Source organism: Callithrix jacchus, chromosome 5 (assembly GCF_049354715.1).
Source record: "Callithrix jacchus isolate 240 chromosome 5, calJac240_pri, whole genome shotgun sequence".
NCBI classification, from domain to species: domain Eukaryota; kingdom Metazoa; phylum Chordata; class Mammalia; order Primates; family Cebidae; genus Callithrix; species Callithrix jacchus.
The window spans coordinates 9269698-9282318 of NC_133506.1; the positions used below are offsets into that span (position 1 = coordinate 9269698).

The window sequence follows — 12621 nt, forward strand, 5'->3', positions numbered from 1 at the left end:
TATCCTTTGCCCATTTTTTTAATGGGCTTGTTTGTTTTTTTCCTGTAAATCTGTTTGAGTTCTTTGTAAATTCTGGATATCAGCCCTTTGTCAGATGGGTAAACTGCAAAAATTTTTTCCCATTCTGTTGGCTGCCAGTTCACTCCAGTGACTGTTTCTTTTGCCGTGCAGAAGCTGTGGAGTTTGATTAGGTCCCATTTGTCTATTTTGGCTTTTGTTGCCAATGCTTTTGGTGTTTTGTTCATGAAGTCCTTGCCTACTCCTATGTCCTGGATAGTTTTGCCTAGATTTCCTTCTAGGGTTTTTATGGTGTCAGGTCTTATGTTTAAGTCTTTAATCCAACTGGAGTTAATTTTAGTGTAAGGTGTCAGGAAGGGGTCCAGTTTCTGCTTTCCGCACATGGCTAGCCAGTTTTCCCAACACCATTTATTAAACAGGGAATCCTTTCCCCATTGCTTGTTTTTGTCAGGTTTATCAAAGATTGTATGGTTGTAGATATGTTGTGTTGCCTCCAATGCCTCTGTTCTGTTGCATTGGTCTATATCTCTGTTTTGGTACCAGTACCATGCTGTTTTGATTACTGTAGCCTGTAGTATAGTTTGAAGTCCGGTAATGTGATGCCTCCCACTGTGTTCTTTTTGCTTAGAATTGACTTGGCTATGTGGGCTCTCTTTTGGTTCCATATGAAGTTCATGGTGGTTTTTTCCAGTTCTGTGAAGAAAGTCAATGGTAGCTTGATGGGGATAGCATTGATTCTGTAAATTACTTTGGGCAGTATAGCCATTTTCACAATATTGATTCTTCCTAACCATGAACATGGAATGTTTTTCCATCTGTTTGTGTCCTCTCTTATTTCATTGAGCAGTGGTTTGTAGTTTTCCTTGAAGAGGTCCCTTACGTTCCTTGTGAGTTGTATTCCTAGGTATTTTATTCTTTTTGTAGCAATTGTGAATGGCAGTTTGTTCTTAATTTGGCTCTCTTTAAGTCTGTTATTGGTGTATAGGAATGCTTGTGATTTGTGCACATTGATTTTATATCCTGAGACTTTGCTGAAGTTGCTTATCAGTTTCAGGAGTTTTTGGGCTGAGACGATAGGGTCTTCTAGGTATACTATCATGTTGTCTGCAAATAGATACAATTTGGCTTCCACCTTTCCTATTTGAATACCCTTTATTTCTTTTTCTTGCCTGATTGCTCTGGCTAGAACTTCCAATACTATATTGAATAGGAGTGGTGAAAGAGGGCATCCTTGTCTAGTGCCGGATTTCAAAGGGAATGCTTCCAGTTTTGGCCCATTCACTATGATATTGGCTGTTGGTTTGTCGTAAATGGCTCTTATTACTTTGAGATACGTTCCATCAATACCGAGTTTATTGAGGGTTTTTAGCATAAAGGGCTGTTGAATTTTGTCAAAGGCCTTCTCTGTGTCAATTGAGATAATCATGTGGTTTTTGTTTTTGGTTCTGTTTATGTGGTGAATTACATTTATAGACTTGCGTATGTTGAACCAGCCTTGCATCCCTGGGATGAATCCTACTTGATCATGATGGATAAGCTTTTTGATGCGCTATTGCAATCGGCTTGCTCGTATTTTATTGAAGATTTTTGCATCTATGTTCATCATGAATATTGGCCTGAAGTTTTCTTTTCTTGTTGAGTCTCTGCCGGGTTTTGGTATCAGGATGATGTTGGTCTCATAAAATGATTTGGGAAGGATTCCCTCTTTTTGGATTATTTGGAATAGTTTCAGAAGGAATGTTACCAGCTCCTCTTTGTGTGTCTGGTAGAATTCGGCTGTGAACCCATCTGGACCTGGACTTTTTTTGTGTGGTAGGCTCTTAATTGCTGCTTCGACTTCAGACCTTGTTATTGGTCTATTCATAGTTTCGGCTTCCTCCTGGTTTAGGCTTGGGAGGACACAGGTGTCCAGGAATTTATCCATTTCTTCCAGGTTTACTAGTTTATGTGCATAGAGTTGTTTTTTATATTCTCTGATGATGGTTTGAATTTCTGTGGAATCTGTGGTGATTTTCCCTTTATTGTTTTTTATTGCATCTATTTGGTTGTTCTCTCTTTTCTTTGTTATCAGTCTGGCTAGTGGTCTGTCTATTTTGTTGATCTTTTAAAAAAAACCAGCTCTTGGATTTACTGATTTTTTGAAGGGTTTTTCGTATCTCTATCTCCTTCAGTTCAGCTCTGATCTTAGTTATTTCTTGTCTTCTGCTAGGTTTTGAGGTTTTTGATCTTGCTCCTCTAGCTCTTTCAATTTTATGCTAGGATGTCAATTTTGGATCTCTCCACTCTTCTTATATGGGCGCTTATTGCCATATATTTTCCTCTGGAGACTGCTTAAAATATGTCTCAGAGATTCTAGTATGTTGTGTCTTCGTTCTCGTTGGTTTCAAAGAACTTCTTTATTTCTGCCTTCATTTCATTGTTTATCCAGTCAACATTCAAGAGCCAGTTGTTCAGTTTCCATGAAGCTGTGCGGTTCTGAGTTAGTTTCTGAATTCTGAGTTCTAACTTGTTTGCACTGTGGTCTGAGAGACTGTTTGTTATTATGTCAGTTGTTTTGCATTTGCTGAGGAGTGCTTTACTTCCAATTATGTGGTCAATTTTAGAGTAAGTGTGATGTGGTGCTGAGAAGAATGTATATTCTGTGGATTTGGGGTGGAGAGTTCTGTAAATGTCTATCAGGTTTGCTTGTTCCAGGTCTGAGTTCAAGTCCTGGATATCCTTGTTAATTTTCTGTCTGGTTGATCTGTCTAATATTGACAGTGGAGTGTTAAAGTCTCCCACTATTATTGTGTGGGAGTCTAAGTCTCTTTGTAAGTCGTTAAGAACTTGCCATATATATCTGGGTGCTCCTGTATTGGGTCTGTATATATTTAGGATTGCTAGCTCTTCTTGTTGTATCGATCCTTTTATCATTATGTAATGTCCTTCTTTGTCTCTTTTGATCTTTGTTGCTTTAAAGTCTATTTTATCAGAGACGAGAATTGCAACTTTGGCTTTTTTTTTGCTGTCCATTTGCTTGGTAAATCTTCCTCCATCCCTTTATTTTGAGCCTTTGTGTATCCTTGCCTGTGAGATGGGTTTCCTGGATACAGCACACCGATGGGTTTTGGTTTTTTATCCAATTTGCCAGTCTGCGTCCTTTGATTGGTGCATTTAGCCCATTTACATTTAGGGTTAATATTGTTATGTGTGAATTTGATACTGCCATTTTGATGCTAACTGGCTGTTTTGCCCGTTAGTTGATGCTGATTCTTCATTTTGTTGATGCTCTTTAGCATTTGGTATGTTTTTGGAATGGCTGGTACTTGTTGTTCCTTTCTATGTGTAGTGCCTCTTTCAGGAGCACTTGTAAAGCAGGTCTGGTAGTGACAAACTCTCTGAGTGCTTGCTTGTTTGCAAAGGATTTTATTTTTCCTTCACTTCTGAAGCTCAGTTTGGCTGGATATGAAATTCTGGGTTGAAAGTTCTTTTCTTTAAGGATGTTGAATATTGGCCCCTACCCTCTCCTGGCTTGTAGAGTTTCTGCCAAGAGATCTGCTGTGAGTCTGATGGGCTTCCCTTTGTTGGTGACCTGACCTTTCTCTTTGGCTCCCCTTAGTATTTTCTCCTTCATTTCAACCCTGGTGAATCTGACGATTATGTGCCTTGGAGTTGCTCTTCTTATGGAATATCTTTGTGGTGTTCTCTGTATTTCCTGGACTTGAATATTGGCCTGCCTTGCTAGGTTGGGGAAATTTTCCTGGATAATATCCTGAAGAGTATTTTCCAGCTTGGATTCATTCTCTTTGTCACATTCTGGTACACCTATCAAACGTAGGTTAGGTCTCTTTACATAGTCCGACATTTCTTGGAGACTTTGTTCATTCCTTTTTGCGCTTTTTTCTCTAATCTTGGTTTCTCATTTTATTTCATTGAGTTGATCTTCGACTTCTGATATTCTTTCTTCTGCTTGGTCAATTCGGCTGTTGAAACTTGTGCATGCTTTGTGAAGTTCTCGTGTTGTGTTTTTCAGCTCCTTCAATTCATTCATATTCCTCTCTAAGTTGTCCATTCTCGTTATCATTTCCTCAAATCTTTTTTCAAGGTTCTTAGTTTCTTTGCATTGATTTAGAACATGTTCTTTTAGCTCGCGGAAGTTTCTCGTTACCCACCTTCTGAAGTCTGATTCCATCATTTCATCACACTCTTTCTCCGTCCAGCTTTGTTCCCTTGGTGGTGAGGAGTTTTGGTCCTTTGTAGGAGGTGAGGTGTTTTGGTTTTAGGTGTTTTCCTCCTTTTTGTGCTGGTTTATTCCCATCTTTGTGGGTTTATCCACCTGTGGTCTGAGTAGTTGCTGACTTTTGGATTGGGTCTCTGAGTGGATGCCCAGATTGTTGATGATGAAGTATTTCTGTTACTTAGTTTTCCTTCTAACAGTCTAGCCCATCTGCTGTACAACTGCTGAGGTCCACTCCAGGCCCTGCTTCTCTGGGGTACACCTGTAGCAGCTGCAGAACAGTGAGGGATGCTACCAGTTTCTTCTTCTGCTATTTTTGTCCCAGAATGATGCCTGCCAAATGTCAGTCTGATCAGTCCTTTTTGAGGTGACTCTTTGGATATACAGGGGTCAGGGAGCTGCTTGAGGAGACAGTCTGTACTTTATAGGAGCTCAAGTGCTGAGCTGTGAGCTCCATTGTTCATTCAGGGCTGTTAGGCAGGTACGTTTAAGTCTGCTGCAGCAGAACTCATAAAACCCCTTTTTTTCCTCAGATGCTCTGTCTCGGGGAGTTAGAGCTTTCCTTATGAGTATCCATTGCATTGTCCTGCCCAGCTAGGAAGCAGTCTAGTCACTATTTGCCTGCTGAGGCTCTGCCCTGCTGCCGTGGGGTCTGCCCTTTTGCCGTGGGCTCCGACCTGCTGCTGTGGTCTCCGCCCTGTTGCCGTGGGCTCCACCCTGCTGCCAAGTGTAATTCCCTGTAGTACTGTTTATATGGATGTGGTTTAAACTGCTGTGGTGATGGTGGCCTGCCTCTGTATTGGCGGAGTCTCTCTGTTATGTCAGGTTGCCTTGGCAATGGCGGGCTGCATCAGCAATGGGAGTGTACCTCAGTAGGGGCAGAATGCCTCGGTAATAGCGGACACCCCTCCCCCGCAGAGATGCACCATCCTGGGTTCAGCTGTGCCCACAGTGAAACTCTCAACCCTGAGTGTTTTGAATCACCATTTTGTTTGTCCATGTGGGGGTGGGACCCGCCGAGCCTGATCACCTGGCTCGCTGCCTCAGAGCCCTTTCTTTTTTTTAAGTTGAACAGTTGACTCTCTTTCAGGTGTTTCAGTCGCCTACTGATAGGACACCGGGATCTGTGTGATTTCCCTTGCAGCAACCCACTGCACTGGCTCAAACAGGGCATCCAGACCAGTGTGTTTTGTGTGGAGTACTGCTGTGCTGCGGCGCCAGCCAAAACAGCCGCGCCAGCTGAAACAGCTGCACTGGCATCCCGTGTCTCTCCTACACCTGGGAATTTCCCCATTCTGTGGGCAACAGAGATCCATCTGGAAATGCAGCTTGCACTCACCCTCTGCACCTTCACTGAGAGCTGCAACCCTGAGTTGCTCCTACCACACCATCTTCTTTTTCCCCCATTCTGGTAGCTCTTAAGACATTGTTGACTTAAGGAAATTGGCTTAGCAAGGAGATGTTTTCTTTCACATTATTGGAAGTCCAGAGGTGAGATTAGAAAGAGGAGCGGTATGGTTGTGCATATTGTCAACTCACACTTGAGCACTCGTGTAGACTTTTTCTTGTCTTGGTTCCACTCATCGTCATAAGATGTCTGCCTAAAGCACCTGGAGAAACACAATTGCTTGTTTTCAGCCAACAAGGGGAAGAATTACTTTAGATACCCAGATTTCTCTGCAAGCCTGTCTTTTTCTCTTATAGACCCAAACTGGCCAAGTTCACCCCATGTTTGGGTAAACCTCTAGCAGGGCACATGGAATTATCCTAGTTGGCTTAGGTTAGTCATTGAGGGTGGAATAAACATGAGAAATCAACCAAAACAGCTTTCATTACTCAACCCCTTTGAGTTTTTTCTTCCTGTAAAATATCTAACTCATAGCTTGCTGAGAGAATTAAAAAGATCAAATGTATGTTGTACCTTCAATAATATTCGGCATATAGCAATTATTGAATGAAAAGAAGACATAACTGCTAAGATGACTTCATACACTGGGGGCATGGGGTACAGGAGACATACTCACCAGTAACAAACACCTGAGTGCCCTGACCTGATTGGTACTCCTTGATAGGTTTCCCTTTTATGAACTTCATGCAGTAATAGGTGTCAGCATCTGCAAGAGAGATTTCATGGATGCGGATGGAAAAGTCTGTGTTGCCAGGTCTGGTGGTGTCTCCAATCTTGTTTACTCTGGGAAAATGACCTTGTTTGAAATTGTAGATTAATTTCCGGTCTGGCCCTGTTCCCTTGAACCACAAGACAGGTCCATCTGGTAAGGTGTCTGGTACGCTGCAACTCAAGGCGATTGACTCCCCAGTTAATGCAGTCCATGATAGCTCAGCTTGTTGCACATGGAACACACATGTGGCTCCTGGAACGAAACTGAAAATCATTTCTCATTTCTCCTGCTGTGGCTTAGGCATGGGTACAGGTCATGGTTGGGGCTCATTCATTAATTCTTTTAGTGGCATGTACAAATGCCCATTCACTGAGTAAAGAGAAGCCTTTGCATATGGAGGTAGCTTCTTCCCAGAGTGCTGAAGGAGGGGAGTCAGTCCAGAAGACCAGATGTATTCCTTCTCAGTTCCATTTCTGAGCCCTCAACCATGGTAAGAGGACAGGGAGGGAGAAGGTGGGAATTATCGATGGGTAATGTTCATGGAGAAGGACTAGTCCCCCTATCCATCTAATTGCCTGGAGTCACTTGATACATTTGGAACTGGGCTCCAGTCCTGTCCTCCCACCCTACATCTGAGTTTGGGATTGGCCTTCCTCTCTCCTCTGAAGGGTGATCACCCTGTGATTTTGTGGAGAAATCCATGCTGAGGGATGTGGAGAAGTAGAAATTAAGAGATAAAACAATTAAAGAATGAGGTGGTCATGGCAACAACATATGGTTCCACTGCTTATCTCTTCAAGAGGAGAGAGAGAAAGGAGAGTTTCTTCTCCTCAACGAAAAGAGATTAGAACTTCAAGGACCCTCTACAATTTTGGAGAGCCTCACTGACCCCCCTTTACTCTCCTACACAGTCATCATCCCTACCCTACAATGTGTCAGGTCCTGGTAATAATCTCTCCTATTAAGCTTGGTCGTCAAAACCACAGACTGCCTAAAGAGCAGGTTAGAGAGAAAGGGAACTCCTGGCTGGCAAGTCCAGAAGGTAGTGGTAGGAAGGCAGCTTGCACTGACATTATGTAACTTAAGGGAAACCTGTGGATTTTCCACAGCCATTTGGGCACTATGAAATGTGTCTGGATTCAAGGAAACATTACTGGGAAGGTCAGTTCTCTGAGAAGAACAGGAGGGACACTGAATATCACTGTATTTCATGAAGTTAATTCAGAGGGCAGTGAGAAGGAAATACTGTTTATCCTGGGAATAAAAATACTGGGAATAAAAGAACAGTGGGGCCAGGCATGGAAGTCTCAGGGCAGACCTGGGAAAGCTCAAGTGTCAGGGAATGACTCAATCCCCCGGGAAGGCTTTCTGCAAACAAGGATTTGGAGAGAGTGATACATAAGATCCCTCATTCTAGTCTCAGAATTCCCCAACAGCAGTGCCAGGCCGTGGTGGGAGATCACATCCACTGATTCGTGTGGGGAATGGGAATGTGATCTCAGACTGTACTGTGATGACCACTTAGGTACTTGCTGTCAGGCCCCAGTCACGTTCCAGTTGGTAATGGGAGGGTGAGGGGGATCATGGAGGCATGTAGAGGTTCTGCCTACCTGAGGAACCCTTTGTTTTGGCCCAGGAGATACTGGGCATTCGGGGGCAAACATCACCTATGTTGTGATTCCGTCAGAAGTTAAGACGTGGCTGCAAGCACCTGTGACCGGAAGTTTAGGGTCATGAAATGAGTCATGATATACACAATGCTTATACCTGGGCCCAGGTTTCTTCCGAAAAACTTACACGTCAGTCATCAGCCTTCTAGGGCCCAGTTTTCTTACCATTTGGACCATACAGTGCACATATGTAGTTGCATCTTGCATACCCAGTATCTTTTCATTTGTGTCTCCTATGTCATTGGGTTCTGGTGGGGTTGGCATCAGAGAAGGATGTGGCTTGTCAACATAGCTTGATTGAATATTTGGCATGGGTTTTAAAGATTCATCTTCACAAACCCAGGGAATAAAGTGCATCAGGTTGTGCTCACCATTTACATACATGATGGTGCCTGGGTCAGAGAAAAATTCCATGTCAGGGTGTCCTATCCTTAACTTCACACAGTAGTAGGTGCCAGCATCCTCTGGCAACACGTCACTGATGCGAATGGAATAGTCAGTTTGATCGACTGTTGTGTTTTCCACTGGAGTTACTCTGGGGAAGTGGTTTCCTTTGAAACTATAGATTAATTGTTGTTCTGGCTCAGTGTTCTTGAACCACAAGACAGGCCCTGATGGGGACAGAGCAGACATGTTGCAGGCCAGAGTTAAGACATCTCCAGGGTTGACTGACACTAAAGTCTGGGGCTGGTTCACCTGGAACTCTTCATCTGAAGTTCCTGGAAAGAAACTTGGACTCAACTCTCATGTTCTCTGTCTGGCTCAAGATGCTCTGAGGGTCTGGTGCTAGGTTAAGGTGGGATCTCAATATAATATCTTAATTTCAGCATCATGTGGTGGCGCCAGTCATATAAAAATTACAGTGCTGGGTGCCATGTGAGATGAAGGGAAAGGGACCAGTGTACAAATATGAGAATGGCACTTTCCTTCTGTATCAGGATATGAGGATGGCCTGCAATATATGAGGTACTGTATAAACATATTTTAAATGAATATATGAATATATTTTTATTAAGTGAGAAAATGCAAAATAGAATTTGGGTCATATTTTTTTTTAATTGTCTCAGTATCAGGGATACAGCCCAAAGTGAAGGACAGTGTGTTGATAACCAACATACTAAGTTCAGAGAGCGACTTGCATATGGAGGCAGGCAGCTCCCTCCCATGCCAGGCCTTCTATTGTATGAAAGGCCACTCATTCACCTCTCCAGAGTAAACACTGAGGCCTGCATGCTCAATGAAGTGGCTATTTTCTGTGAAAGGTGACAATTGCTTTTTGGAGTGTAGGAATATCTTAGCTATTACAATGGTTTGTTTGTCAATGCTTAATCCTATCCAACAAAATCTTATTCCTTACTACTTAATTGCTCTTGTCACGTGTCCTTGGGTATCACACAAACTGCACTGACATTGAGTTCATGGCAGATACACAAACTGTCTACAAGATAAGTTCTCCAAAATTGCATTGTTATTCATGATAGACAAAATAGAGAAGCAACAGAAGTGTCCATCAATGTATAAATTAATAAAACTGTGATTATACACACACACACACACACACACACACACAGGAATACTACTTAGCCTTTAAAAAGCAGAAAATTCTGTCATTTATGACATCATGAATATTATGGTGTGAAATAAGCCAGGCACAGAAAGACAAACACTGCGAACTATATGTGGAATCCAAAAAAGTCTAACTCAAAGAAGTAAGGAATAGAATGTGGTTACCAGGGTCTGAGGTGGTGGGGAGTTGGACAAGGAAGTGGGGATACTGGTTAAAGCCTATAACGTTGTAGTTAGACACAAGGGATATGTTCTGGTGATCTGTTGCACATAATGGTGACTATAGTTCATGTACACTTCAAAATTGCTAAAAGAGTAGATTTTCAATGTTCTTACCACAAACAGGGGATAAGCATGTGAGATGATAGATATATTAATTAGCCTGATTAAAAAACAAGTGAAAAGTATGTGAGGTGATGGATATATTAATTAGCCTGATCATTTCACTGTATATACATGTATAAGGACATCATATTATACCACATAAATATATACAATTATTGTTTGTCAATTATTTTGTCAAAACTAAAATAAAATGTGAAAAAACCATCAAGTTGGACACCTTATAAACAAATAAGTTCCACAAAACTATGGAGGACTTTATTTTGAATGGTTTTGCAATCTTACTCAGTGTATTCATTTTCTATCACTGAATTACAAATGACCACAAACTGAGTGGCTGAAAACAACACATATTATTTCACAGTTTCTGTCAATCTGTACTTCAGATATAGCTTAGCTGGATCCTCTGCTTCAGGGTCTCACCAAGCTCCACTCAAGGTGCCGGCTAGACTGTGTTCTTTTTTTTTTTTTTTGAGACGGAGTTTCGCTCTTGTTACCCAGGCTGGAGTGCAATGGCGCGATCTTGGCTCACCACAACCTCCGCCTCCTGGGTTCATGCAATTCTCCTGCCTCAGCCTCCTGAGTAGCTGGGATTACAGGCATGCGCCACCATGCCCAGCTAATTTTTTGTAATTTTTAGTAGAGACGGGGTTTCACCATGTTGACCAGGATGATCTTGATCTCTTGACCTCGTGATCCACCTGCCTCGGCCTCCCAAAGTGCTGGGATTACAGGCTTGAGCCATCGCGCCCGGCCTAGACTGTGTTCTTATCTGGGGGCTTGACTGGGGAAGTGTTTATTCTAAGTTCACTCAGGTTGTTGGCAGAATTCAGGTCTTTGTGGTTGTAGGACTAGGGCCCTCAACTTCTAGGGGCTTCCCTCAGTTCCTTGCGATGTGGGCCTTCTCACAGGCAGTGTGCAAGATGGCTCCTTGCTTCTTTAACGTCAGAAGCAAGAAAAACTCTAGTGTGATGGATCTTATACAACTTAACACACTCAAGGTGATGACAGCACATCACTTTGGCCATATTCTATCAGATAGAAGCATGTCACACACAACTGAGCTACATAAGGGGGGGATAGTTGGGAGTCATCTTACCGTCTGTGTACCACACCCAATAAGTACAGTTAAAAATTCAAGTGATTTGGACTAGCTTTAAGAGTCTAAAGTTAGCTTTTACCTAAGTATTTTTACTTAGTCATCCTTAACTCTGCACTGAATAAAAAGAACAAGTTTTATACATACCCTTCCTATGTATAAAGTGCAGACAGATATAAATGCAGTACATAAACCAACATAGACTATATCTAAGTTATTAAAATTTCATGTAGAGGCTATCATGAGTTGAATTGTATGTCTCAGAAATATATGTTGAAGTCTTAACCCCAAGTAGCTCAGAATGTGACCTTATTTGGAAATAGAGTTGCTACAGACAAAATCAAGTTAAAATGAGGTCATTGGGGTGGGTGCTAATCCAATATGATGTTTGTTTTTATAAGGAGTGGAAACTTGAACACAGAGACAGACATACACAGGGATAAGATGATGTAAGGATACAGGGAGGATGCCGCCCGCCATCCAACAAATGTTTGAGGCGACCACTGCCAGAAGCTCGGAGAGAGACATGGGACAGACTCAGCCTCATGGTCCTCAGAAGGAACCAACCCTGCCCACAGCTTGATTTTGAAGGTCTAGTCTCCGGACCTGTGAGAAAACTTAATTTCTGTCATTTGAACCACCCACTTTGCAGTACTTTTTTAGAGTAGCCACAGGAATCTATACAGAGGAAACAGAGAAATAAGAAATTGAGTTTCACAGAAAGTGTAAAAACTGCCAGGGGCCAGGCGCAGTGGCTCATGCCTATAATCCCAGCACTTTGGGAGGCTAAGGCAGGTGGAACTCTTGAGCTTAGGGGTTTGAGACTAGCTTGGGCAGCATAGTGAAACCCATCTCTACAACAAAGACAAAAATTAGCCAGGCATGTGTGCCTGTAGTCCCAGGTACTTGGGAGGCAGAGGCACGAGAATCACTTGAGCCCAGGAGGTGGAGGTTGCAGTGAGCCAAGATCACGCCACTATACTCCAGCCTGGGTGACAGAGTGAGACCCTATCTCAAAAATATATATAAATAAAAATAAAGTAAAACAAATGACAGACACTTTGATTCAAGAGGCTGGAGGGTGAGAGCCATGATAGGTGCTGTGCCCAGCCCTGCAACAGTAGGTGTGAGCCCTTTACCTGAACAAAGAAATGTGCAACAGACATGGCCACTGGGAGATTTTTTCAGAATTGGGGGACATCGCAGTGTAGTCTTCTGAAATCTGCCTGTTCTGGGATAAGATGGAGAAAACTCTCCCAAAAGAAATTCTGTGGGAGCAGGTGAGGGAGAGTTACACTAAACAGGTAGGGAGGAGAACCGACTATACACGCACCTCTGAGTTACTGCTGGAACTCACCACTCCCACTCACCTGCCAGTTTGAGCAGCAGGGACAGCAGTAAGGAAGGCAGAGGTGAGTGGAGTGGGGAGGCAGGGATGGGCATTGTGGTGAAACCTGGAGCTTGCTCTGCCTGAATCTGTCCTGGAGAGGCCCTGGACTCAGTGCTCTGAGCAGAGAGGACAGTTCTTGCTTCTGTGATGTCAGAGGAAGGGGATTGTGATGAGAGGAAGGGCCAGGGGACTGGGACACT

The 12621-nt window shown here is 42.9% G+C and overlaps 1 protein-coding gene across 8 annotated transcripts in view; it reads right to left on the reverse strand.

Annotated features, from left to right (window-relative positions):
* Positions 1 to 12525, reverse strand: part of SIRPD (signal regulatory protein delta) — a 29725-nt gene extending 17200 nt beyond the window's left edge. The window contains exons 1-5 of one of the 8 annotated variants that reach the window (XM_078371186.1): positions 12402 to 12525; positions 8234 to 8416; positions 6439 to 6606; positions 6259 to 6348; positions 5774 to 5844 (exon numbers count right to left, since the gene is read on the reverse strand). In XM_078371186.1, coding sequence (XP_078227312.1) covers positions 5774 to 5844; positions 6259 to 6348; positions 6439 to 6606; positions 8234 to 8416; positions 12402 to 12474 — 585 coding nt within the window. In that variant the 5' untranslated portion in view covers positions 12475 to 12525. Of the gene's footprint in view, positions 1 to 5573; positions 5845 to 6258; positions 6618 to 8189; positions 8417 to 12364 lie in introns of those variants that run through there. The other 7 variants (XM_078371182.1, XM_078371183.1, XM_078371185.1 and 4 more) reach the window with 7 other exon arrangements.
* Between the last annotated feature and the right edge of the window lie 96 nt (positions 12526 to 12621).